Source organism: Ptychodera flava, chromosome 18, assembly GCF_041260155.1.
Source record: "Ptychodera flava strain L36383 chromosome 18, AS_Pfla_20210202, whole genome shotgun sequence".
NCBI classification, from domain to species: Eukaryota; Metazoa; Hemichordata; class Enteropneusta; family Ptychoderidae; genus Ptychodera; species Ptychodera flava.
In genome coordinates this window covers 35681374-35708666 of record NC_091945.1, presented here as the reverse complement: position 1 = coordinate 35708666, position 27293 = coordinate 35681374, and the positions used below count along the sequence as shown (strand labels likewise).

Here is a 27293-nt window from a genome sequence, read left to right as displayed (position 1 = left end):
TTTGACCTAAGTACTTGGCCAAAAATGTAGACTTTTGACTTCATCCACTGGAAAATTGTATCCATGGGTTTAATTTTGCCAGGGTACAGGTCAAGTATTCCAGGCCAAAGTTTGCTATATTGGAAGTAATTTAATTTACATTATGTAACATCTATGCTAGTCTAGACACATAGCACTTGATAAAATGTACCTAATTTAGTCTGTTTTCATTGATAAAACTGTACCTCTTTCCATATAATCCAAAAATCTAACGTTCACCAATAAAAGTGATCGGAAAAGTGAATACTAAAATCACAAATATGATGAACACGATTGAAACTAATTTTGGATAATTGGATAGTGAAGTGATGTCGGTTTAATCTGCAAATGTAAGCTATTCTGCTTAGATTATGCACTTGTTTTTATGAGTAATTTGTAATATTGCAACATTCAGCTATAGGACTCTTAATACTTTTGAGAAATTTGAAAACTATGAAGATCCAATTATTCCAAATTAGTTCCGATCCTGGCGATGTTGTTCTGTGGTGATATAACTAAACCTGTTTCCCCCTTAGTCCAAATGCTTTTGACAAATAAGAAAACAAGACAGTCAGCAACTTTGTTTTGGCTTTAATATTCAGAAAAAATAGTTTCACATGTTCAAGTAAGTTTTTCTTTTGATAACCATGTTCATGTTCCTTTTTCAGGAAAAAATGTTTCTACATGTTAAAGTAAGTTTTCCTTTGGTAAACAGCCAGTCTTGCGAGGTAGTAACACTTTCAATAAAAATGTTCTTTCAAAAATATGTCTTTCCTCAGTAACTGAAAGATTTCATTTGAAGAAAAAAATTATCTCACAGCAAATTACTGTTGAGTTTCAAGCTAGCATAAATCATCAAAAATCTATTGCTAGTGAGTGTTGTTTGATGTGAGAGTGCATCTCTGGTAACACCTACGCTATGTAGAATTCAATGTTACTTGCAATCTCAAGAATGATTGCAAATGTTTTTACCACTGTGTATACATAATGATAGAAATGTCACAAAGTTGACAATTTTTTTTCAGTCGGCCTAGCCTAGATAAACCAATAGGTCTACAGATAAGCCAACTTTCAACCAATAAATAACTGGTTTTATAAAGAATTGTATCTTTTTCTTAAAGATACCACTCCTCAAACTGATTTGTCTTTAAAAAAACTGAGTACAAGTATGACAGTGAGCTGGAAGATATCGTCAGAGTTACAATTTCAAGTTCAAATTTCACATAACAATCTATAAATGTGTTACTCTATCGCATTGCTTGACAGATTATCTTGAAAATCTCTCAACACTGTCAAGGAATTTGCATCTTGGACTTTGCTTCAAATTCTTGATTTCAAATGGTTTGCAACGTTTTTGTTTGAGTTCATGCATGGTAAGTAAGTTACAGTATCATCAATTTCCACTTGACGGTTTCAATTAATGTGGGATTATAAATTATGCCTTGTCAAAACATGGCCAGGTGGTATAAGCAGTGAGATAAGCTTTTATTTATCAGACTTAAACAATAATTTTCAAAACATACTATAAAATGTCTGATTGAAATATCAGTATGTCTAAAAGTGTAAATGTTATATTTGTTTTATTTTTTGGTCTTGATAATTTGCATATAAATGCCCCTTCTATCTCTACAGTATGCAAAATTTTTTTTAAAGTAACACACATTTCTGTAGAGAAAAAAACACCTGCACTGGATGTAGTGTGGCTCATATACACGGATATAAACACACATTCATATATATGCATATCAGGTAAGTTTCTTTGTAACCAAGTTAACTAATGAAAGTTACAATACTTCATTTTAGGTACATTTTCAGAGGTACACACATCAACATACCATACTGATCTCTACTTCTAAGCAAGGTACTTTTACCAACACCAACTGTGCGAAATCTTGCATATTGGTTTTGAAACACTTTGATATCTACACAGTATCTATGCTCCTTCTCAAAAAATAATTGGCTATGATAAACAACAACTTGCAGTATGCCTTACTCATTGGAGGTTTAAAAACCCTTTCTTGCAATTCATATTTGCAGGGTAATGCAAACTTTGTACATTTCCAAACGGCAGCTTCATAAAGACCCTTGTTTGTACTGTACAACTTTTCTATCAACCAGACCTTTAACCGCTCAACATTCTTATTTTTACCATAACCAACACAGTATGTTTCTAGAATGTTGCTATGGTAATTCTCACATACCACAGGCTTCTTGTGAGGTTGTCTGGGTAATGCCCCTAGCACATATTGTTCATGATTTAGGATTTTGAGAAATCCATGTTGAGATGTTGGTATGATACCCGTTTTGATGCTCAAAGCAAACAGTCACTATTACTGAACGCAAGTCAAAACCTGTTTAACTTGAATGGAAGTCAGTGACAATACCGAAGTACACGGTGTCAAAGAACACGCCACCATTTTTCAGTCCCAGTGGTGATTGTTTATTTCAATGTCTGTGGTGTTCAATTTTACTTAAATGTCGATGCCTTCATTGTTGTGACTCAGTTTGTTGATTTGCGATAATAACAGTATTTGAGTGTCTTTCTACATCAATATTGCTCTGTCATTGGTTTTAACAACACTTTAAATGGAAGCATTTTGTAAGTCTGAAGTTTCTCCCTGACTGTTTGTTATCCATTTTGTCCGAAGCTTTTTGTGAAGTCATCGAATTGTTGTAGCTCTGCTTTAGTAACTGTGCTGTGATTGGTTTTCAATGCTGTCAGGAAATCGTGAACGTCACATCTCTTGGCTTCACTCTGTCTGCTGGCAGTAAATGCATACGTTTCCTGATTGCCATCGGAGTGTCCTCATCACATGGTGTGAAATTGCCATCTGAAACAATGAAATATATAAGGAATGTTGGTAAATTTTGATGTATTTCATTCTGAGATACCAAGCCCATCTGACACAAATCATAATTTTCTATGAGGACAACACATCACATTCATTTTGAAGCTCTTGGTATAACTTAAGTTTTTGCTGGCTTAATTTTGTGAAAATCAAAAATATAATTTTTCCCATACACAGTCAACACTAGGATGGTGGCAATTTTGAATTTCAAGAGTCAGTTAACATTGAGTAATTAGTTCCCCTAGTCCCAAACTTTGCACTGTGACCCCTGATTTTTTAATTGATTTCAAAATTTGAAAGGGATTGATCTAATGCGCACTACAGAAAGTTTGAGCAAAAGTTAAGTCTATCAATTTCAAAGTGCATACTTCCTTAAGGTGGAATGGATAAAACTGATAATGATTAACTTTCTTATATGTAGAAGAAATATATGCTAATTTTATGTAAATGAATCAATGGCTGCAAAAACCAAAGTGTATGCCTCTCTGTGAAATATAACATTACTGATACTCAGTTTACTGTATTGTGTATCACAATAATGTGAGTACATGGTTAATTCCACGTTAAAGTCACTTCTGACACAAAAACCCAATCCTTTCAAAACACACAACAATGCTCAACATTTATTTCTAGCATTATGGGGACATTAAGTTTTACTTTCCTACGGTATATTATAGAGCTTCACACAGGCAATGCAGAAATCAATATTGTCTACATATTGTGAACAAAGATACCCTTTGTTTTTGTTGGCTTCATGGGTGTTCAAGTTCTGGCTTTACGATAAACAGCAACACAATAACGGTTATTTTCAGAGTTATAGCTATATTACTCTCTCCACTTGTTAGATATGACACCTTTGCAGTCATAAAATGAATTACAAGAATGCTGATTCTGCAAAATTTCACCTTAACCTGGCCTTAACAGATCAATAGACCAATACAATACGATCAAAGAGAGACTAAGCACAATGGTGTACTCATTCAATGTGCATCACGTGTACATCAGTGTGACAGAGAGTCTACAGATTGTATCAAAACCCATTGTCAGATCAACACTACCATTGTTAGATCAACACTACCATTGTTAGATCAACACTGTGCATTCACTCAAGCATGTAACTTCTGCCCCAAAACAAAAAGAATCCATCATTTAACGTTTATGGATGTACCTGCCACTTTTAATATTGCAAATGACCATTTGACTAGATAACACAGCTGTGCACATGCACAGTGCAGCCAAAGAAATGCTCATCTTGAATCAACAACACACTGCTGCAGATTATTTTTCAGTAATGTACTTGGCATCACATGAAAAATGTCTTATCAAATGTTACCCTAACTATCTAGATTATTCGAGCCATCACATTTGTGACAATCATAGAAGACTTTGCAAATTTTGAAAGCTGTTTCTACTGCCTTAGGTGAGGTACTTCATCAAATACCATTATAGAGAATGTTCACTGATTGTCCCTGAAGATGAGGTGCTAGACCACCATATTCCAAGATTTCTCTCATCAAGCTGCCGTCTTTCTTACCTGTTGTCTTTTTCCAGAACTCCGCATCCTGCATGTCTCTGATTGGTTGGAATAACGCTGCTAATGTGAGAGTAGCAATGTCACTTCCGGAATATCCATCAGTCTTGTCAGCTAAGAGCTGCCAGTCAGTATCTGTCAGGGTTGTGATGTTGTTATTTGATGTATGGATCTTCATCAGTGATATCCTGGCCTCTCTGCAACACAGATAACAATTTACAATATTGGTTTTCAATTACTGTATACTTTTCAGGGAAAAATTTGGGCAGTACCCTGGTTTATATTCAGTATACACACTTCAACATGACTTCTTTGATAATGATATCATTTCATAAATCATACATGAATGCACTAATATAATCCATAAATGACATCTACATGCAGCTTATACACATATCCCATGTTTCAATGATCTAATACCCTTGTAACAGTGCAGGATTCAAATGACAATTTTATTAAACTGCCGTATCCTTTGATGTGGCACACCTATTTTTTCTTCTAATTTACAATCACAAGTCACAGTCTTTGTTGTTTCATCGATTGAGAAATGTCCTTCCTGTTAAATCATAATAGAAAAATGCAGCTTTAATGGAGCTGTTTTGATTCTAGCACGTTTATGACCATGATGTCATGACGTAACTTCATCTCATATAAATACAATGTTTTGCTGGCAACATTACAGCTTGCTTGAAAGGCCATCAACAGTGTTCATACTTTGCATTTAAATGACTTATACCTGTCTGGTAATGGGACATAAATCCTCTTCTGAAACCTCCTGAGAAATGCACTGTCTAACTCCCAAGGACAGTTGGTTGCACAGAGCAAAAAGATCTGGTCACCACTATTCACATTATCGGCACCTTCCATCTGTTTGAGTAACTCTGTCTTGATCCGTCTTGTGTGCTCCTCTTCACGGGAGCTTCTCTTGCGACAGATGCTGTCAATTTCATCAATAAAGATAACCTGAGAATAGACAATAAAATATATTTGATTACTAACCTCACTATCAATACAAACAGTGCTTCAACTTAACTTATAATGTAACAGTATCCTTAACGAATTCACAATCTATTATTCTCAAAGCACACAACAAAATCTGCTTATGCAAAGTTTTTTTGGACTTGGATGAATTTTTTAAGAGACTTTACATCTGTCCTGACTAAACAGCACTGATGAGAGTATCTAGGCCATTCAAAATATGACATCTTAAGTTTTCATCCTGGCCCTTTTTAACATTCACACCCACTACAATTCCTACTTAAAGACCCATACACTCAATTCTATGATTCCTGTGTTGGTGGCTGTGTGCATATTAAGTGTGTGAGTGTTGAGTCTACATTCACTCTCTATCAAAGTAATGAACACAACTCACCGATCTTCCTTTCCTCTCTGCTGCATGTTGAAATAACTCTTTTATCAGTCTGCAAATTACAAAAGAGAGTGACACTCAATTACAGCTGTGAAAATCCTGGCCAATATTTTGTATTTGCATCATTCTTTCGTGTTTTTCACATATAGGGCCTACTTCAATATGCATTGTGTTTTCCTCCATGGTGTCTATGTTTGCGGTGACCATGCTGGATAAATATTTATAAATTACTCACTGAAAGACACGGCTATGACAAACAATTAACCATGTAATAACATTTACACTATGGTTAAAAGCACTGCACACTACAAACCCACGGGAAAGTATCATCCTGATGGGGTAAAGAGATTCAAGATCCATGTTTGTGAGTAAGATCTGCGACCTCAGCAGGTCATTGTGTTGTTGTTCTATTATGCACTCCATGCTTATCTGATGTTGATTTTGGCCAAGGGAACATCCAGGGGCCAACAGCTGGGGCAACCTGTGCTTCACGTTTTTTGCCATGGGAGTTTAGATCTAATATTGGCATTTACAAGTATTTGTTCAAATGGCATGCTGAAACTGTGTTTACCCAGACTTACAGTAAACTATATCCTGTAAAAATAAACTCTGATGCAGACATTGATTTTGCAGCAAAAGATGATGATGTTTAAACTTCAAAGTTGATTGCAGAGAATTGCAAAATACTTTGAAGAGATGGCTGGAAACAAACAAAGACCACAAACAAAACACTGAGTACTTGAGTATAGAGGAACATCCTACAGTGTTTACAGATGTATTTCATTCCAAACTGAAATTAAATGTTTTAATTCAAATCTATAATGACTTTGGCAGTCTTCTTTTCCATTGGGTTTCATTATGTATTCCTCAGCTGATCACTTTGAACATGGAGGTAGTAGGAGGCTCCTACTACCTCCATGCTTTGAACCACACTGGCTGTGTATTGCCTTTGTCAAAACCATACTGTATACCATTATGGATTCAAACAAAGTTGAAAGCTTTCTCCATTGAAACTTTGTAGACGTACATTAGGAGTGACACTGAAAAACAACTTCAAGCTCACGGTGCTAATGATATGCAGATATTTCAATGCCATGTAACCAGGTCGACGACCTTTTATGTAAATTGATGCAAATAGATGATGACCTCGTCAGAACAAAATTTGCATTTAGCTAGGGGCATTGTCCCCTGCATGCAAATCTATCAGTATCTTGCAATATTTGTTTACTACAGATGGCAATGTATGCAGCATGGGCAGTTTATTTCACTCTGTGTGTGAAAAGCCTTGTTCTCACTAGTAAAGATCAATGCATTCAATTTAAACTACAGCCGGAGCTCAAATGTTCATTCCAAATCAGTTGTGTAGTTTAATCCCTGATGAAATTTGTACAAGCTCATGGCTGAGTGACATTAAAGAAATGTTTCTTGAAAACATAATTTCAATTAATTTTCTGAATACATCTCAGAATTGATTGTGGAGGGACCGTGGTAAAATATACATATTGCATTTCACTAAATGTTCCAACAGCGATAGTTTTCTTGTTTTGTCATTCATACTGAATGGACTTTTTGGAAAAATATCTTATTTGTTTTGATTCATACGTTTTTATTGACTGGACAAAACATAAATTGTTGTAGCAATTTCCCTTGTTTTGTATAGAGATGTAATATTTTAAATGGCCATGCATATTGTTGTCATGGTAACAAACAAGAACAACTTACAAGGCATAAATTTTCTCTATAAACCTGTAAAATAAGTTTGCATTTTGACTGCTTGCATGGCTAATTTTACTGTCTTATCATAAAGTTGAATCATATTAATAGAAAATATGATCATAATGTCAAATTCAATGTCTGTTGAATGTTCTATTCTAGAAGCTACTGTGGATGGATACTAAAAAGTCTCCTTACATGGATATAAAACAAAATGTCCAACTGGGGAAGGAATCAGATAATTCTGTTTAAAAAAAAGGATCTCGTTGGAAGAATGGAGAGATATTAACAACAAAGTATCACATCACCTGTAAACAAAGGTTTTTCTCTGTGGGGCTATTTACCATTGATATTCACCATATGAGAAATTTCACAATTTTATGAAGCATAAAAAATTTCAAGAATCAAAATTGAAGTTGGTGGAAGGAGTAACAAAAATAACAGTTACATCATTATTTCACTGATTTCATTTTCCCTTGTCATTAATCAATTCATTAATGATTAATTATGTTTTGTGTTTGCTTAATGAAGCTTATGGTACTAATTACATCATGATCAGATATTATTAAAGGGTTTCATTTGCCATGGTATATTAGCTAATTCAAATTTGCTCTCTGTTAGTGTAGATATTTTTGTCTTTTCCATCACCAGCAACATATGGCCTTTGAAAGCAATCTTGTATGTTTTGCAAGTCTCACAAAATTTTGGAAATGTTACATTCACTTTGTATGAGTATTGATGATTTAATTTGTTTCTGAATTGCCATTTTAATTTCAATGCAACACGATGCATTTCAATGAAAAGCTTTAGACAACACAGTTAACACATAAACAGAAAACCAGAAGTGACACATTATCACAGAAATTCTTCCGAATTATCTATATCACTGTGTTGATTTATTTGTGCATTTGTGGACACTGTTATATTCTCACGGCACTCACTGCTGTACAAATAAATGATGAAAACAAAGTAATAACCTTAAAAGCACTAGAATTCCTAAGAAACATGTTCAACTAAAGAATACACAAAATCTGGTGGGATTATTTTCTTAAACATTTCTGTTTTGAATAATTTTGACATGGTGGAGTCACAGGCAAACTAAAGTACAGTAGCTTCCTATTTCAGTGTAGTTTAGTTGCAAGGCCCAGATAGTAATGTATTCATAGATTAGTTTCATTAATTAGCCATGCATTAACAACTTTTTTCAACCCTGGATATACTGGTATTGCAACGTACAAAATTGTTTTCATCTAAGGCCAAAAAAAATTGTTTCTGGTCCTTGACATTCAGCAAAAGTGATGCGGCAACTCGGTTTTCTTTTTTTCCTTTCTTTATTTTTATTCCTAACAATGCTGGTTTGGCACTATTGATGCAACAGTTATTGTCTTTTATCACTGGCTGCATAATACTTCCGTTTTTACCTCGCGTGCGCATGCGCGCAGCGAGGTTATGTCGCAGCGATGTCTGTCTGTGTGTCTGTCTGTCTGTTGGTCCATTTTCTCAAAAACGGCTGAACGTATTTCAGTCAAATTTGGTAGACATCTTCAGAATTCAAATGGCTAGAACTGAAAAGGTTTTGGTGGGCGTGGCTTGGATATTAATGAAGTTATGAAAGTTTTAATTTTTCTGTTACGCCGCGTATGACACCCGCTCACCACAGCCCTGCAAAGACCCGTACGTTGAGTTGGTGACTTCAAATCCATTTTTGGACTTGACGTAAAAAGCCAAATTACTGCCGAAATTCAGCGTTCTTGGGCCCAAGTCGTATCCCTGCCTACCGCAGCTACTCGATCGCTTCCAAAAATGCCAGTCTTTTATTCTTTTTTCGTAAATAACCGTCGATGTCGGCAACTCTCTCGCTAGCCCTGCGTACGTACGCAGTGTACGCTGTGCATTCCCTGTGTGCGTTCCTAACACACAGCGTACACTGCGTACGTAATACGTTCTCTACCTAGCCTCATGGCATGGAAGTGCTGATGAATAATAACTTTGGGTCAAAGGTATTGAAGTGTCCAATCAGGTTCGTGCACAGAGTCCAAGGCCATGACCTACTTCATGTACTGCTGCACTGTTTTGATTTTGCTTTTGTATTCGTCATTGTCCATAGAAGTATGTTTGCTCTCCTTTGAGGTTGTTTGTGAAACAAATTCCGGGATAGGCCTTGGAATGCATACGATCGGCATCGCGGCAGTGCATGTAGCTAGCCGTACGAGTATGGCGAGAGTGTCCGGCTTTGGCTACGCCGCCTCCCACCTCCGGTAGGTGGCGTAGCCCCCGGCGTAGCCAAAGCCGGACACTGTCGCCATACTCGTAGGGCTATGCATGTAGCGTACCATGCTTGTGTAACTGCCGAGCTCAACGTGCATTCACGGTTGATACTCGTGTACAATCATGATGTGTTCAATTCTGATGAAGATTCATAAGTCTTAGTTTTGCAGTCTTTTTTCCGTACGATAATCCTGACAATACGTGTTACTGTTAGACGAGGTGGCCATTTTATGATAAGTTTCAATACTGCACAGCTACATAGCGTCACTATCGTGTGATCGAGGTACAGCGTTGTTGAACGGGATACAGAAACTCTGCAGAGGGAGAAACGATCGTTGACATGAACAGTCAATGTACTTCAGCACGTAGTCCGCAGATAGCGGATCGAGAAAATAACAGTCTGTGTCTTTTAAGTTGCTTTTCAAGATTGTATTAGCTACAGAACCAACAATGACAAATTTTTCATGAGATTTCCATGTTGGCATTGATGTTAAATCAGGAGCAGTAGGCTAGCTCCTGCCATGCTCCTGCGTACAATAGGTCTGCGTTTCCCGGCGGTACGGTGGTAGGCCGACGGCTTGTACCACACTGTCCACAGGACAGCACGTGGTAGAGGCCGTGTGCACAACCTGTACGCAGAGCTTCGAATACACTAGACAGAGTTCGTGTTTCCGTAAATTAGGCATTGAACTTGACAATATAGGCAATAACCAGAATCATCGACCATCGCCTGACAAGTGCACCATAGTCAGCTGTACATGAGTTGCGTGGCGTGGTGAGCAGGTTCCCATGGGTATTTATTTTTTGAAACGCGTACTTCAAAGGTCACGAACTCATTTTGCTGCTACACGGCGCGGCACAGATGATTGTATCGTTTTTGGGCGCATTGAGATACTGTGAAGTAGGTCAACTCGTTCTACATGGCAATTATATGTGAAATATGCAGAATTTATACGCAAACGCGACCTCTGCCAGTTAAGAGCCTGCTCAGCCATTTGCACTTGCATCGACAGATATTGTTGGATCATAATTTTTCAAATGGTTTCTTTTCTTTTTTTTCATTGCGTAATACAGTGGGGATAATGTCAAATTTAGATAGATTGGATTAATTTCGGGAATAAAAACAATGTAATGTCATAAAAGCCAATACCCCAAGAAGTACTTTACAAAATGTGCACGCGAGGCAATTCAGTTCATATCTGGTCTTTTTAGCATTTTTGGACATGCAAACAGGGATATCAAGGATAGCTTTACTGATGAGCATATAACCCATAAAAGCCATGACGCGCAGGTTCTGAAATGGCACACGTGGTGACTAGAAACGATCTTTCTTTTTTTGGCTGAAAAGGTAAAGCTATATTCCTTGAAGCCCAAAGTTTTAAACTTACACTTCGCCTAAGGAAATTTTAAACTTTTCTCTTTCATGATCATGAATAAAAAATGAAGGATCGACATACCAATTTTCATATCTGACAAACAAATTACCTCAATTTTTACTTATATTTTAAATTTAAAATGTCTGCCAACTCTCTGTTAACTCTACGAGAAAAATTAAGTTTTAGTATTTTACAAATATAAGACAGTGAAAACTTCATTCAAAAGCCACAGGCTTTAACGTGAGTCCCCACACACAGACCTGAAAAGTACTGTGTAAAAATTTGAGTGTTTAATAACTGAGTGTCCCAGATAGTGAGATACAGTCTACTTTGATATAGGTCATGATACAGGTACAAGTACACAGAACATATAAACTGGGCATTAGTATGATGCAATTGACATCACAAAGTTCTGATAACCTGTCACTAGTCACATACAATAAGGTTAATAGATTTGGTTGTCAAGCAGAGATTGGTGTACTACGGTAGCATTCTAACTTCTTGTAGGTTGAAGTTTTGTGAAAAGGAAAAGATTAAAAATAAAGAGAGGAATACTAAAAATTTCACTGATAGACTTTCTTTTGGCATGCAACCATATTTTTCATCTTAACCATTGCCAACTTCAAAAGCAAAAATTTTCAGAGTTTTCAAATTATTGAAAAATGTTGAAACTTCCCAGAAAAGTTGCATACATGTAAGAAATGCTACAAGAATATGATGCTTTGACATATACATTAATGACAAGAAATTTGCCCATAGTCAACAATGAAACTGTTTGACATATTGCATCAGAGTCTTTGATACAAACTTTTTCATTTTATCATATTTGATTCTAAAGTCTTTGTACCATGCACACAGTAGGCCGTACTTGACATGGAGTATTGACTATGAATAGCAACTGTCCCATGGAACAATGGACAAAAGTTAATCATGAAACACACAAACCAATATCTTAAAAGATTGCTTAATACTGCCATGAATCATCCTCATTGTCTGATTCCATTCCAAGTCTGAATGGGAGGGCATTTCAAATCTGATTAACCTTTGACCCTCATGGCCTACATGACAATGTACCTCTATATACAGATATCCAGATATGATCAACATTAAAAATCTGTTGGTTATTAAATCATAAATAATATTGGGTGAACAAGTAGGGAAACATTGGGGCTCCTGTTAAAGTATTTGTAACTGAAAACTTTTATATTTAAATATTAGGTATATCTATTTTCAACATATACAGTACTTCCTATTTTCCGTAACCGGTATACAAGTCCCAATAACTTGGTTTATATCACATGGACTAGTGAAGGACACCAAGTCTTCAAGTTTTAGCTTACAGCACAAATAAACATATTAGTGTAATTTCTTTAGCATTTAAAGAGATGCATCACTTATTCTACTAAAGTTAAATTCACAATATTGCTTGCTGTTTATTCAATATGAATCAATAATTAATATCAATATCATATCATGATATCTTCATCGATGTAGCAGTTATTTTTTTGAGATTGTGATCAGGTATCTTTATATTTCTAAAACTCTTTGAAACAATGTATGCAACACCTACAACACCTACGTACAGTACGTGTAAAGAGTTGACAACCTTTCATCAATGCTATGTATCAATCTGTTATACAAATATGACCTTTGTATCTACCCTTTAGTCTGCAACATTTGGTGTCACTCCCTTACATGGCTATACCTAACAAAGACATTGTGAAAAAGCCACCTAAAAATGGAATAAGAGTAAAGTCCCTTGTGATTTCATATCTGATCAATGTTGAAAAATTTTGGTAAGTTCACAGCCGTGAAATTTGGTATATTTTAGATATAATTATGATAGTGATGTCACGTGTAAATTTAATATTCTAATGAGAATATACCTAGCCTAGGCTTACTGCTATACCCTTAACTAATAATTACATGTCCTATACTCTCATAATTATCTCTATACAAAGCATTTTCCTAACAAAATCAGCAGAACAATTTTTTTGCCATTTTTATGAAAATTTTGATTGACATTTTATATGAGAAATGTCTTTAACACTTTCTGTAAATATGCCATGTACTCATGGATCAAAATAATAGACAAATTTTTCAGAATTGTTTATTTTGCATTAATCTTTACACCATTTCTGAATTGTTTCAAACAAAATATGACACACCTACATATATGTGTAAAGAGCAGAGGACCTTTCAAAGAGTTTTGACCTTTCATCAATGCTACGTATCATACACAACCTTTGTATTGGCGTATAGGCCTGGAACAGTTGGTCATCCTATTACAAAGTGTTACCCTGCACAGACTTTGTGAAAAGTCAACTTGAAACAGGATAAGTAAAGGTTCTTTGATTTCAAAGCTCACTGTAAATTTTGGAAACTAACAGCCATAGAATCATTGGTGGATGAAATTTCTGATAGCTATATTTATATTATTATTTGCAGAGTGATGCTGTGTATAAAGATGTACAGTCTCAGCACGGGAACACAACTGATCTCATAGTTCTATGTGCTGTCTGTGAAACCTTAGCCATATGAGGGGATCGATACATGGGTAATGCAATCACAATAGCTGTTGGTTATCATATTAACAGCTGTTACATGCACAGACATTTTCAATGCTGTAGGAAAAAAAAATCACCATTTCAAATATTTAATGATGAATGCAGTAAATTCTGCCAGGATGTGTTGCCTTTTAAGACACAGTAAGATGTCTGTTAGTGTCAGTGACCAGACGTTATACGTCAGTGGTCATTTACTGTTTTATCAAAGAACTTCCTTTTTAAAATCTGCAATCCATAACATGGAATGTATTATAATGCATATCCATCGAAATACATTGCACGAATTAAAGTGATCATACAGAGAGTTGCAAGGCATTGATCTAAAATGTATGAAAGGCTTTACTAGGAAATGATGACACTTTAAATGGAGAAATAAAATTTGTATCACAGGAAATGCCATGAACAATTTTATTATGACAGGACATTTATAGAAATCCCAGAAATGTGCAGTGGATTTGTTAATCCTGTGCATGCATATGACTGTAATGAAGGTTTCATGAATACACACATCTGCAAGCCTTTTTTCTACACACACAGAATTACAAAGACTTTGACGAAGGCACTCAACTATGATACACAATAGATGACATTCACAAATGTGAATGTGTTCATGCAGTAATATGTTCATAATTTTTGCTGCAAATGTGAGAGCTCATATTTCAAAATTTGCACTGGATTTTAATATTGGGTGAAAACAGAGATTGGAATTTTTATCGACATATATACACAAATGGCTGGAATACTTTCTGAAAATAGTGGGAAAGTAGAGAAAAGGGGACATGATTTGAAAAGTGGAAATGGGAAAGTATAGAGAATAACATCAGCAAACAGCATGTAGACTTCAGTGAAGTCATTGAACTGTCAAGGTTTACAATGAATATTTAATCTGCACTGGTACATTGATTGCCAGCAGGACTTGTAGTTGAGTCTTCTCAATAACAGATTAGTAATTTGAAGACATTCGAAATCAAATATTCTGTCAACACATATTATGCATGGCTGTATATAGGCTCTCATTTCTTTCAGCTTATGGCTGAAAGTGAAGGTCATTGTACTGAATGTCAATCAACCTAGATTCTGATTCTGCACACAGGTCACTGAAATATGCATTCAAATTATTAAATTTTTGCTGAATGATAATCGCATGCACCATATGGCAAATACTTACTTTTCGCTTTCTCCCACCCAGCTTGAGACCAAATCTGAGCTAGACACAGAGTAGAATGTGGAGTTGATTTCTGAGGACACAGCCTGGGCTAGTCTTGATTTGCCTGTACCAGGTGGACCATACACTAGAATTCTCTTCCATGGTTTCCTACCTCCTGAAACAACAATAAACGAGACAAAAATTTCACACTGCCATACTTTGTTCTTGACAATGTCTGCATTCAATGTATTGGATTATTTTATATCATCATATGAAGGTTTCAGACTGTGGATCAAAGAGTCTGAAATCTGCTGTCAAATTTTTAATTTAATATTACGTGTAAAATTTATTGAATGTACAATAACTTGTACATACTTCTTAAAAACATTTTGAATCTACAAAATAATAACTCCTATTTACACTCTATAAACTCTTCTATACATATTCCAAATAATAAAATCAAATTTTCAGAGGTTGTGTATTTTTCTATGACTTTTGTATGGGAATATTGTATTTTGGTCTGAATAATCGACGATTTTTTGAAAAAATATGGGATATTTTAGAAAAGTTCAAATTTAAAATTTACTGTCGATTTTCATGAAGTGTGTGGTCAATGATATTAATTACATGGCCATGAAAACTTGTTTTGCTACAACCAACTCGAGTCGGTACAAGGGCAGTACAAGGGCTGAATTAGAGCAAGTCAAAGAATTGTACTTCAATTGAATTCAATAGGAGAGTTTGAAATATTTTCTCTTGTCAAGGATGGCTTCTATAGTTAAACAAAGATGAAGGTTTTTGTGACCAAACACATAACATTTCATTGCCAAGACAGGTCAATTTTAACCTAGCAATGCTGAGATGAACAATGCAATCCCTTAACCTTGGCTAAAATATATTTTTAAACCAAGGATGAAAACACTTAGCAGACAAACATTTCCGTGTCAAAGGTCAAATACTGTCTGACTTTTCATTCTAATATTTTCATACTTTTCTCCTTCTTGTAAATAGTTTTGTATCTGTTAAATGTTAAGGAAGAAACATTACTGCAGATGTTGGAAATTGGCACATGGTCATCAGGTGACATGGTGTAAAATAGAATGATGTTCATTTTTATAATGTTATCAAAAACAATCAAGAAATATCTGAGTCTCTATGTCTCATGTTTCCTAGATAGTAAACTGCTGCCACGCACTTCGTTGGTTTTTATTATTTTGAAGTTTTTGGTGACAGTCTTTCTGATGTGTTCAATGGATTTATGTGTGAGCATGCTTCTTTTGCTCAATTCATGTAAAGTTGCCATGACATAAGCAACCTAGCGGCCAATACAGCTGGCTGTTAGAGTTCTTAGTTTCTGCTGAAAATAATAATGAATTGAATTGCTGTATTATAGGGCCTGAAAATTAAATATAAAGGCAACTGAAATGGCTGTTCTATTATTTTTTTGACAAAAAATAATTGGAAAAACTATATTTGACGAACATTTTCCACTGACACAATTGGCCCAAAAATACCGTGGCCGAAAACGACACAGACCCTCTTCAGTTTGTAATTGCGTCGTTCTGTTTGAGCTGCGTCGTTCTACTTTGACCTGCGCTCTTCAGTTTGTAATTACGTCATTCTGTTTGAGCTGCGTCGTTCTATTTTGACCTGCGCTCTTCAGTTTGTAATTGCGTCGTTCTGTTTGAGCTGCGTCGTTCTGTTTTGACCTGCGCTCTTCAGTTTGTAATTGCGTCGTTCTGTTAGACCTGCGTCGTTCTGTTTGAACTGCATCGTTCTCTTTGATCTGTATTCTTCAGTTTGTTTTCAGCATAACACGGACGTTTTGTAACAAACATTGAACGGTCACTTGGAGAATACCATTGCAACTTGGCATGGGTGCCCGTGGAGTCATAGGTAGTAGAGGGAGAGCAACTCCACACATCGTTCACATATTGGTTGTTTGCGTTTAATGTATGGTGGTGTGTATTTTTTGTTTCACTGTCTTGTGTACAGAACAGAATAGGTACGGCGAGACAGCTGAATATGAATGTCAGTGCAGTCTGTACAATGGCAGAATAGGTACGGCGAGACAGCTGAATATGAATGTCAGTGCAGTCATCAGTACTCCAGAGTTGAGACACTGCGTACGACACTAACGCTATGTTTCGAAAGTTTGCCAGACTTTCTTTATCAATCGCCTCAAGTCAGGTTCAGTGGATAAATTTCGTGGTATAATGGCAGATTGTACGTATTCCTATGTTGTCCCACTGAAGGTTTGTTCTTTCATTCTGGAAGCTAGGATGTCTAACTTTGTTCTATTGTGTTAAAGGTTGTGTTCGTATTGTGTTTACTAGACATATATATATATATATATATATATATATATATATATATATATATATATATATATATATATATATATATATATATATATATAATTTACAAACAAGAGAAAAAGGTACGAAAAAGACAACGGAAACAGAACACAGACAAAAGACAAAGAACAAGGATAGCACTTACAAAAAAAAGACATTCTCAATCTATGATTCAAAGTACATTACCAGAATATGCCAGCGGGTCCTATACTTTTCAGTTGTGCTATTTTTGTAGGAAATGTTTCTCTCAACTTTGTGCTTTTGTTGACCTCCATTATAAATAAATAGAACGGAAGAATTTTCTTTTTTGTCTACACTTTTAGACAAGAACTGTTTCCCTAAGATAATGTGCACAGTAACAACATGTTTTTACTGTAATTTAAATAGCAGGGAGAGAGGTTATGCCTCCACTGTTACCCTTGGACGAGGCTACCTCGTGGTCGTCATCATCACTTGCCACACGTGGTAGAGCAGACAGTTTACATCCTGAGCATTTTTGAGCAATTTTATAAGAAGGAAAGTGAGGGCAACTTCACACATCGTTTCTATATACCTTTGTTAAATGATGCAGTACATTGAGTCGATTAATGTGTGTATATACAATCTCTCTTACTACCTAACCATAGTGCGTCACTCTTTTCCTTATTGATCTTCTGGCCGGGGATGTTGCCGAATGAGTCAACTATTCTGAGAAATGCTTAGGCAGATTTCACATCTGATAAAATTCGAGTGGTGTCATCTGCTTATTGTGCAATTTTAACTCATTTTGTTCGATTTGAATGCCCTTAGTTGTTTTGTTGTGACGAATGGCGATGGACAAAATTTCTAAACTAAAAATAAGTAAGGTGAAAGAGCATCACCTTATCTTGAACCGCTGCTAACTTAAAATTAACCAGAGGTGACACCATTATTAATGACTAGAAATATCGCAGTATAAAACTTTGACCCATAGAATAAAAGATTCACCAAAATTAAATTTCTTTAAAGCAAAGTAAAGGAAAGGCCACTCGATAGAGTCAAATGCCTTGGCAAAATCAATACAAAGTAGAATACCAGGAATATCGTTTTCTTTTGTAAAGTGTATTGAGTCTAAAATCTTGCAAACAGCGTCACCGATGTAGCGACCTTTCACATATTAACCAGCTTGATTTGGGTAAATTATTTCCGATAAAACTTTGAAATTCGAATTAAAAGGGCCTTGGCAACAATTTTTATAATAAAAGTTTAAAAGAGAAATAGGTCCCCAATTTTTCAGCTACAGACGATCTTTTTCTTTTTTTATCAATCAAAGTAATGATTGCTTGTCTTTGGGAAACTGACACTGACAACTCTCCATATGGACGTGTACATATAGTTGAAACTCAGTACAATTAAATTACCATACAAGGGCCAGAAACGCCATTCCCCGGGCTTTTATTACTGGACATGTTTTTCGAAGCTTGGTAGCACTCTTCGAGACTCAAATAACCCTCACAAATATTTGTTCTGTAATTCTGACAGTAAAGGAATATGCAAATCGCCAGTGAACTCTTCTGGTTTTTCTTCAGGAAAACAATGTGTAGTCTGGTATAAATTTCGATAAAATTCTCTCTGCGTGTTTAAAATTTCATTTAAATCTGTAGATGCTTGAAGTTTACGAATGTGATTTTTGTAATGATTTCTCTTTTCAAGCTTCAAAAAATAAGCATTGCTTTTTTCAACAAGCTCATGTCATCTTACTCTAGCACGTTGATAATACCTTGTGTTTTTACTTCGTAAATATCATCTAAAGCTCTCTGAACTTCATAAATGTCTTTTCATGTTTTTCTATTTCACTTTTTTAATTTCGAGGTACCTTTTCGTTGCTCCAGCTTTTTTTCCTTGTGTCTTTGACACTTAGCCCGTTTTTGCTGTATTTTATACAAAAGCCCCTGATTTTATACTATTAAAGCCTTGGATCAAGAACGTCAGTGAAATCTTGTCCCAAATATTTTTTTCATGCTGCAAACCTTCGAGCAACCAATAATCGCAAACAGAAGGAACAGAAGTATGCGATACACTTACAAATGCCAGATTTCACAAAAGCTACAATAGATGGCACTCCGATTCACATGAGCATACACAAACACAACAAGACCAAACCGTAGACATAGCTTCCGTAACTGAACAACAAACTTCAGTGGAACAACATATTAACAAATAAAATCTATCAATCATTCAACATGTCTCACGAATCAAAAATGAATTTTAAGTGACTGATGAAGAAAACTCTGTTTTTGAAACGTAGCTTCAAAGGGTCTCAGTGTAACGCTAGTTCAGTTCTCCGCTCCAATGTGGGTTAACAGCAAGACACGTAAATTACGAGTACGTCTCGCCATGGCTAAATAACATTTTACATAAAACAGCTAAACATTATACACACACACATAGAATCATACACAAAACGCAAAAAATTCACATATGGACGATGTGAGGAGTTGCTTTCCCTTTATTACATTCGCCATGGCTAACCAATACTCACATACAAACATGATACACACTCACAATATACACAATATCAAACACAAAATGCAAACAACTCAGATATGAACGATGTGTGGAGTTGCTTTCCCTTTATTACAACAAAACAAAACTGAAGAGCGACGATCAAACAGAACGATGCAGTTCAAACAGTACGACACTGAAGAGCACAGGTCAAAACAGAACGACGCAGCTCAAACAGAACGACGCAATTACAAACTGAAGAGCGCAGGTCAAAACAGAACGACGCAGCTCAAACAGAACGACGCAATTACAAACTGAAGAGCGCAGGTCAAAACAGAACGACGCAGCTCAAACAGAACGACGCAATTACAAACTGAAGAGCGCAGGTCAAAACAGAACGACGCAGCTCAAACAGAACGACGCAATTACAACTGAAGAGCGCAGGTCAAAACAGAACGACGCAGCTCAAACAGAACGACGCAATTACAAACTGAAGAGCGCAGGTCAAAACAGAACGACGCAATTACAAACTGAAGAGCGCAGTTCAATACAGAACGACGCAGCTCAAACAGAACGACGCAGCTCAAACAGAACGACGCAATATTACAAACTGAAGAGCGCAGATCAAAACAGAACGACGCAGCTCTAACAGAACGACGCAATTACAAACTGAAGAGGGTCTGTGTCGTTTTCGGCTGACACGGTACAAAAAAGTTATGGTCATTTGAACAAATGGGAATGCAAGTCCTATATTCATGAACTGTATGTGGACAAAAAATTCTCAAAAATATTTAATTTTCAACCTAGGAAGCTATACTTTGAATTTCCAAGGTGTAGACCAGTGGTATTAGGTGAACAATGTTTCAACCAAAAATGAGAAAACTTGCCCTCAAAATGCAAAGCCATCATAATTTTCAATGAGTCATCCCTGACAATTTGCAAACCAAATTTGATTGCTGTTTGGAACATCAGATATTTGAAGGAAAATTGACATAAAATGAGAAACAATTCTCAAACATGTGAATACACATATTCATTTTAATAACTCTCAATAAATGCATCCCTAATAAGCTATGTATCACTTTGAAAGCTGTCAGAGAAAATGATGTTCAACCAAAAATAAGAATCTTGTTCAAAATTTTGCACATGAAAATTTTTCATGATATGGCCAAATCCAAATTATCATCTTGATAATGACTTGAGCAGTTATTTCACAGAAGAAGAACAAAGTTGATGGAAGATGACAGATGGCAAACAGTAGATGCAATGGTCAATCAATCTATCATGTAAGTTCCGTGTTTCTGACAGAGGAGCTGAAAAGTTGAACATCAAAATGGGGTCATTGACTCATTCCTCTCCAGGCATGGCCATGTAGCTGTGTGGTTTTGTCCTCTCATCTGACAGTGATGAGTGTGGGTGCTGGATTTCCAGGGTACCAATCCTCAAAATTACTTTCATCTATAACCGCACTAATTGTATTGCCTCTCACCTGTAAATAACTGCGGGTACTGTACAGGCATAATAATTGCCTCTTTCAATGTTTGTTTGGCTTCATTCAGCCCTGCAACATCTTCAAATCTGACATGCCCTTTCTTTAATATCGTCTCTTCAATCGCTGACTTCAGTTTTTCTCTTTGGCCAGCACCTGCAGAATCTTTTGATTTTTCTGAAAACATTATTATGCAAAATTATTAATAACTGTAAGATGTAACGTGTTAACAAATACATACTTGCAGTTTTATATTCTCCTTGAAAGTGACAACTCAAAAGACATGATTTATATTGGCTTACATAATCTCTTGGGAGCTACTACTGTTCACATATAATTGCCAGTAGACTTCATGGTCACTGAGCTCCTAATGAAGTGTCGTTGACCTGATCTAAACATGTATGAGTGTTATGAGTGCCTGTATGTGTTTGTTGTGATGGTGCTTTGCATCCAGATAGCTGTAACATAAGAGGCTATGATCTGCAAACAATTGTTATTCTGAAAAGGTCCGGGTTTCCAATGAAATTGAAAAACTCACATCAACCAATAAGACATTTTGTTTACTAGTGACCATAGTTTGACAACCCAAATGTGGAAATATACTTGCATTTTGACCATGGGTTTATCAAATTGAGTAAGCCAGCTTTCTCATTCATGATACAATACAGCATTTCCTCTTTGCATGTATACGATACACTCACCAGTAGAACTTGCATAGCTCATTGAACTGTCTTGAGATGAGTCAAGCTGTTGCTTCTTTGCCAGTAAAATCTCCAAATGACATGAAATTGTGACACTAAGTTGTTCAAGGGCAGCCTGTAAATTAAACACAACATAAAAATTTTCAAATTCATCACTCTGAATAGCTTGGTAAATACTTTATAACCCTTTTATATGTTTAGTTTTAGCATATTGTTTTATTGACACATTTCAATAGAATAGTTCCTTTGGCATACTTTACACTATACTGAGAAATTAAATGTCCGATGATAAAATGTACACTTGAGCTGTCTGGCAAAACAATGGAAAATGTTTAAATATTGATAAGTCCTTGTGAAATAGTCTTTTCAATTTAAATGTTCCATTCTTTGCATCTATCTCTCCCTGCTATTGTGGAATGCAAATGGAATTAATAATAGATTGTGTTCAAAGGTTAAACTGCAGTGACGTGAAAGCCGAGATAGGGTGAAAGAGGTAGATTTATTTTGCAACAACCCTATTAATGTTTCCTATGGTAAAGTGGGACCTTAATATAGGGAGATAGGGAGAAAGGGTTCAACGATGAAAAGACAAACCATTCTGTATGTTGTGATATTAATTAGGGTACATTACACGACCTTTAACACAATTTCCAAAATTTAGATATGGTGTGCTGGTGTTCAACACCAACAGATTTATTTTTTTTCTCATTCACTGGTTACTGGGAAAAAACAAAAGTTGAACACTGCCAAGATAGATACAGTATTTGGCAACTGCCACAAAATAGAGAAGAAAAAAGTCCCGGTACATATCAGAGTAACAAAAAAATTCAAACTCCTACTTTAATATTTCAAATGGCTGTGTGAACAATACGTAGCCTATGGAAGGTTTTGTACAGGTTCAAGTGTGCCCTCAAACTACATTGACATTCAGTTGACTGCAAAAGTTCCCTTTGAAGCAAAAAATATCACTTTAGTGTTGGAGATGCAGAGAAATGTAATTTAATTCAAACAGTGTAAATTGAACTAGAGTGTTCAAAAATAACTTGGAGAGCACACTGAACACATGGCGTTCGTAGCCCAGAATGTCAATCATTGTGAAAATTCATTTCAATGGATTGTTTGGGAGTATCATTATCATGGGTAATTAATTAAATATTTAGGTTAATATTTATGGAGAACCAGTTACTGCAACAAAAGGTAGGGCATGGTTGTAATTAAAATCTGATTCCATTTTCACAATATACATAGAGGGACTATCTCACTCATTAATGCTTCAAAAACTTAATTGATATGATATGTGTATGAAAATCAGAATTCAGATCTAGTGACTTCTGTACTCTGATCCACATTTATTACAAATTTAAAGTTTTCTTAGTTTCATTTAAAAACAGGAGTACCATAATTAAAATTAACCAATGCAATGCCTACAGTAAGTTTACAATGCAAAGGCATTCAAAAATTATATAACAAGATTTATTGTAAATTCTTGATGATATAGATTCACCCAACACAGAATGCGTCAAAGTCACTCTGTCATGTTGTGAACACGATCAGTCAGCATATGTTTGATTCATTTCCAAACAATCTTCAGCCACCCACAATATTTGCATCTCTTTGCATTTTTTTACATGAATGAGGAGTGACCTTTCAAATCATAATGAGAAAATTAATTTCTTTACAACTGACCATGGTTTGAGTCACTGGGTCATTGAAAGACCTCGGTCAAAAGATGTTTTTTCCGCTGTGAATACAATGGCCATATTACCATACAAAGCTTTCTGCTGATCATTAGAACCAAAGCTAAAAGTGCAAACTGACACTGCACGATCAGACCATGCATGTCCAATCTGAGTTTTCTTGTCAAAAAACTGGGTTGAAAAATTATACAAAAATCTTTTGAATTTATTTCATTAAACTTCATTGTATTTTGCAATCAATAAGACTTGAAGGAGCACAAGGACACCCCTTTTTTTCTTTATTGTTTCTTCCAAGAACTACTCTTACCTTTCTGACTGGATTATTTTCAACTTCTTGAATGCTTTCAATCATCTTGGCACAGTTTTCACAGTTCCTAATCAATACTTCAATATCAACATTGGCTGTCTTCCGGCACTCCTCCGCAGCCGTGGCCAACCTGCATTGTATGTAAATTACACATGTCAAGGCCAGAGAAAGTTGTTTGTGTCCATGCACACTCTGATGGCACTAACAAAATTCATATCAGTTGTTGATGAGTATATCCTTATAAAATATGTGATACACACGTTTGATTCTTTTTATTTTGCAACAGAAAAAAATATTTTCAGATTATTACTGCAATGGTAGTTGCATAGTATGAATAAAGTGATGAACACACTGATGCAATAAACTGTGGAAGAACACGTGTGTTCACCATGCAAGATGAGGAAATATTGATAAACTACCAATTTTGATCAGCTATCAACACCCACGGAGGTAGTAGCGGCTGTCCATGAGAGGAATTATAACTAACACGTCCTGTACAATTTAAAGTTACAAGGGCAAAAATGTGTTTTATTTCTCTACTATATTTTTTTAATCAGGGGCATGTATTTGTGGCTTGGTTCTCATTTGTATCTGAAAGCAATTTTTTCCTCAGATTTCATCTGAAATGTTGCAATAGTCAGTTGATCTTTATACTTTTTACCATACCACCCCTTCTCATATAAAATAGACAGACATGACAACTTTTCCCTTTGCTGATCTGGACTGTGTTTATGCTTACATGTCCAAAAGTACTTTCAAGGCTGGTGTTAATTCTTTTGTCCTTCAATGGAATTAAGCTTGAAAAAACAATATTGATTTTCACAACGATTTTGTGAAGTACAGTTTTTCCATGACAAAGTTCAGCTAACATTAGGTGAATGGCCACTGAAATTTTCAGACAATGATCCCGCATTGTTCTGTACAGCAAAGTAACACATACGCTGAAGTGTCATGGTCCGCAAAGTTCAATTCAACACCATAATATTTAATCTGCATGTATTTTTAAGCTTTGTTAACTATTCCCAGGTACTCAAAACTCTGGTAATGCTATGGCTTGTAATTGTTAACTCTAGGAAAACCCTGCTGATAAGCAACATGGCTGATCAAATTTGTTTAATTAATATTTCAATTAGCTTATCACATTAATTTTAAAGTTGGCAAATGATTTACAAGACATGACACAATCAGAGTTTGCTTTGAACAGTTTTCACATCAGACACCAGTAATTAAAGTAATCATGAACCTGCAATGTTGATCTTCATTAAAATTTTCTATGGAATCTGATAATGTGGCCCTCAATATGTGGTACATATCTACCATGCACACAAGTATGATTTCATCAGATCACCTTCAAACCTGAATAAACGGTCAGTGACCTCGGTTTAAAAAAAGTATGCTAATTACTTGCTCACTGTACAGTTACATAATCAGCCAAACTTAATTAGCATGTCTAAATCATTGTTTACCATCAGATAACGGAAACATTTGCAAGACCTGAATAGGGTCCTGGGGAATAGGGTCCACATTTAAAGTACATGTCCAAAGTTCAAAAAGTTCAATAACTTGTGAATAGTAAATTCTAGAAGTTTCAGATACGAGAATGTGGTGCCTGATTTATGCAAAATGCCTAAATTCTCAACAAATGTCATGAAGTTTTGGACAGATATGCAAACACAATCCAAACAATCCAAACACAATCATGACTCAAGATTTCGGGATGATGCAAGACCCAACTTTTGTCCTCAAAACAGTAATCCCAAAAAGCAACATATCTTGAGAAATTTTCTTAAAGTGTGAAGAACAGAAAAACTGCAAGATTAAAGTAGCTATTATAACCCAGTACAGTTCTATAAAGTTAACATGGCCATATTCTTTTACATATACCTTCAATAGCAGATATTTTTTAAACAATAATATTCATGGATAAATTGAATGGCCTTGGGATCATCAAAACTCTTTTAAACAAGTTTAAAGCATATGTATGTAAAACATGGAAACATCTGGCCCTGCTCAACAATTATCAAAAACATGAATTTTTTCCTACTTTGTAGTGGCCAAGCTTTAACATTTACAAAGGTTTATGTAGTTCTCAGACTGTTTATAAGAAGCAGTTTGGCTTTACCATACCCAATGTTAAAATCACTGCAAATATCACTTTCAGAAATGATGGAACAGTATTTAGTTTTCAGAAAGGTTAGTTGAAAATTTATTTTATATTTTCACTGGGAGTTTCCTATTTATGTGCAGTACATGAAATGCATCTTGATCGGAAACCAAACTCATGGGCACAGATCTTCCTTTGACCTTCACGAAATTCACGAAAGCAGTATTTACAATGTTATCATAACTACCACGACTCTCTTTTGCAGTAATTTCATATCGGTTTTCATTCTATCTCCTGATCTGGTCTGTGTGCATCTGATAAAGTCCAAAAGTGATAAACTTTATCATAAAGGCTGGAATACACTTACCAGGCAGAGGCTTCTGTACTCGGCAAAGGAGGGAGAGAGTACACCGTAAGGGAGAGCGAGAGAAAGAAAACATAAATGTTAAAAACACTCGACATAAAATTTATAATTAAGATCATGGTGAGGGTAAACTAAGTTCGTACCATGATTGTGCATGACTAATTTCTAAAGCTTTCGACGAAATATTTACACGCACAAAAAAAATTATAGTGATAGTTGATCGGTATAAACAAGTTGTTAGCCGTCTTATTGCGATGGATGTTCGAAGATTCACAAAGTTTTTTTTTACACTTGGCACACAACACCCTGCCCCTGATGACCGAAGACAGTGTTGCATGTAGCGGTGTGCAGTGGGTATAAATGCCAATCTCGCCTGTTTACAGTTGAATATCATTATTAATAAAGCCAATAAGTAAAATATATCACAGGACGCACAATAAAATCGTCAGAAAAAACTGAAAAGTGGTTGAAATTTTTGACTGGAGAGTAGTTTTCAAACGTACCTTGATACTGCTGTACCTTACTCATTTCGGGAACAAGCGAGTCGTAATAATAACTAGAACCTCCGATCCTTGGACGATCGGTTGAGAGAGTACCAATACGTGGCCACGCGTTTAAAGCATGGGTTTGGAGTGTATCAGGTGGGCACTGATGTCTGAAGGTTTAGTGATATATGTTTAGTCGTCACACGTAATAGTGCCAACGCAGCCAATCGGACAGACGGGTCAGAGGTTTTGATGACTCAGTCTTTGTAACGTCACTCCAAAATGGCGGCCGTCAACAGACGACACAAACAAAGAACGAACGATAAACAACAAAGGGTTACCAAAACTGTTAATGCAAAAACGAAAAATCTATCCGATGTCCACAGCTTTAGCGCTTCCAAGGAGATCGACTGAAATGATTTACAGGCGATCGTAAACGTGAAATATTGACGACATCGCTAGCTGCGTTCTCATGTCTCAACGCAGAA

At 35.8% G+C, this 27293-nt stretch overlaps 1 protein-coding gene across 1 annotated transcript; it reads right to left on the bottom strand.

The window, feature by feature from the left end:
• Positions 1-594: 594 nt before the first annotated feature.
• LOC139117482 (vacuolar protein sorting-associated protein 4-like) lies at positions 595-27036 on the bottom strand. The gene is made up of 10 exons (XM_070680614.1): positions 26824-27036; positions 26324-26336; positions 23853-23982; positions 21849-21963; positions 21148-21324; positions 14860-15013; positions 5771-5819; positions 5135-5361; positions 4402-4595; positions 595-2849 (listed from the first exon to the last, which is right to left on the bottom strand). Exons 1-10 carry the CDS (start codon positions 26846-26848, stop codon positions 2737-2739), a joined length of 1197 nt encoding a protein of 398 aa, XP_070536715.1. The 5' UTR covers positions 26849-27036; the 3' UTR covers positions 595-2736.
• Between the last annotated feature and the right edge of the window lie 257 nt (positions 27037-27293).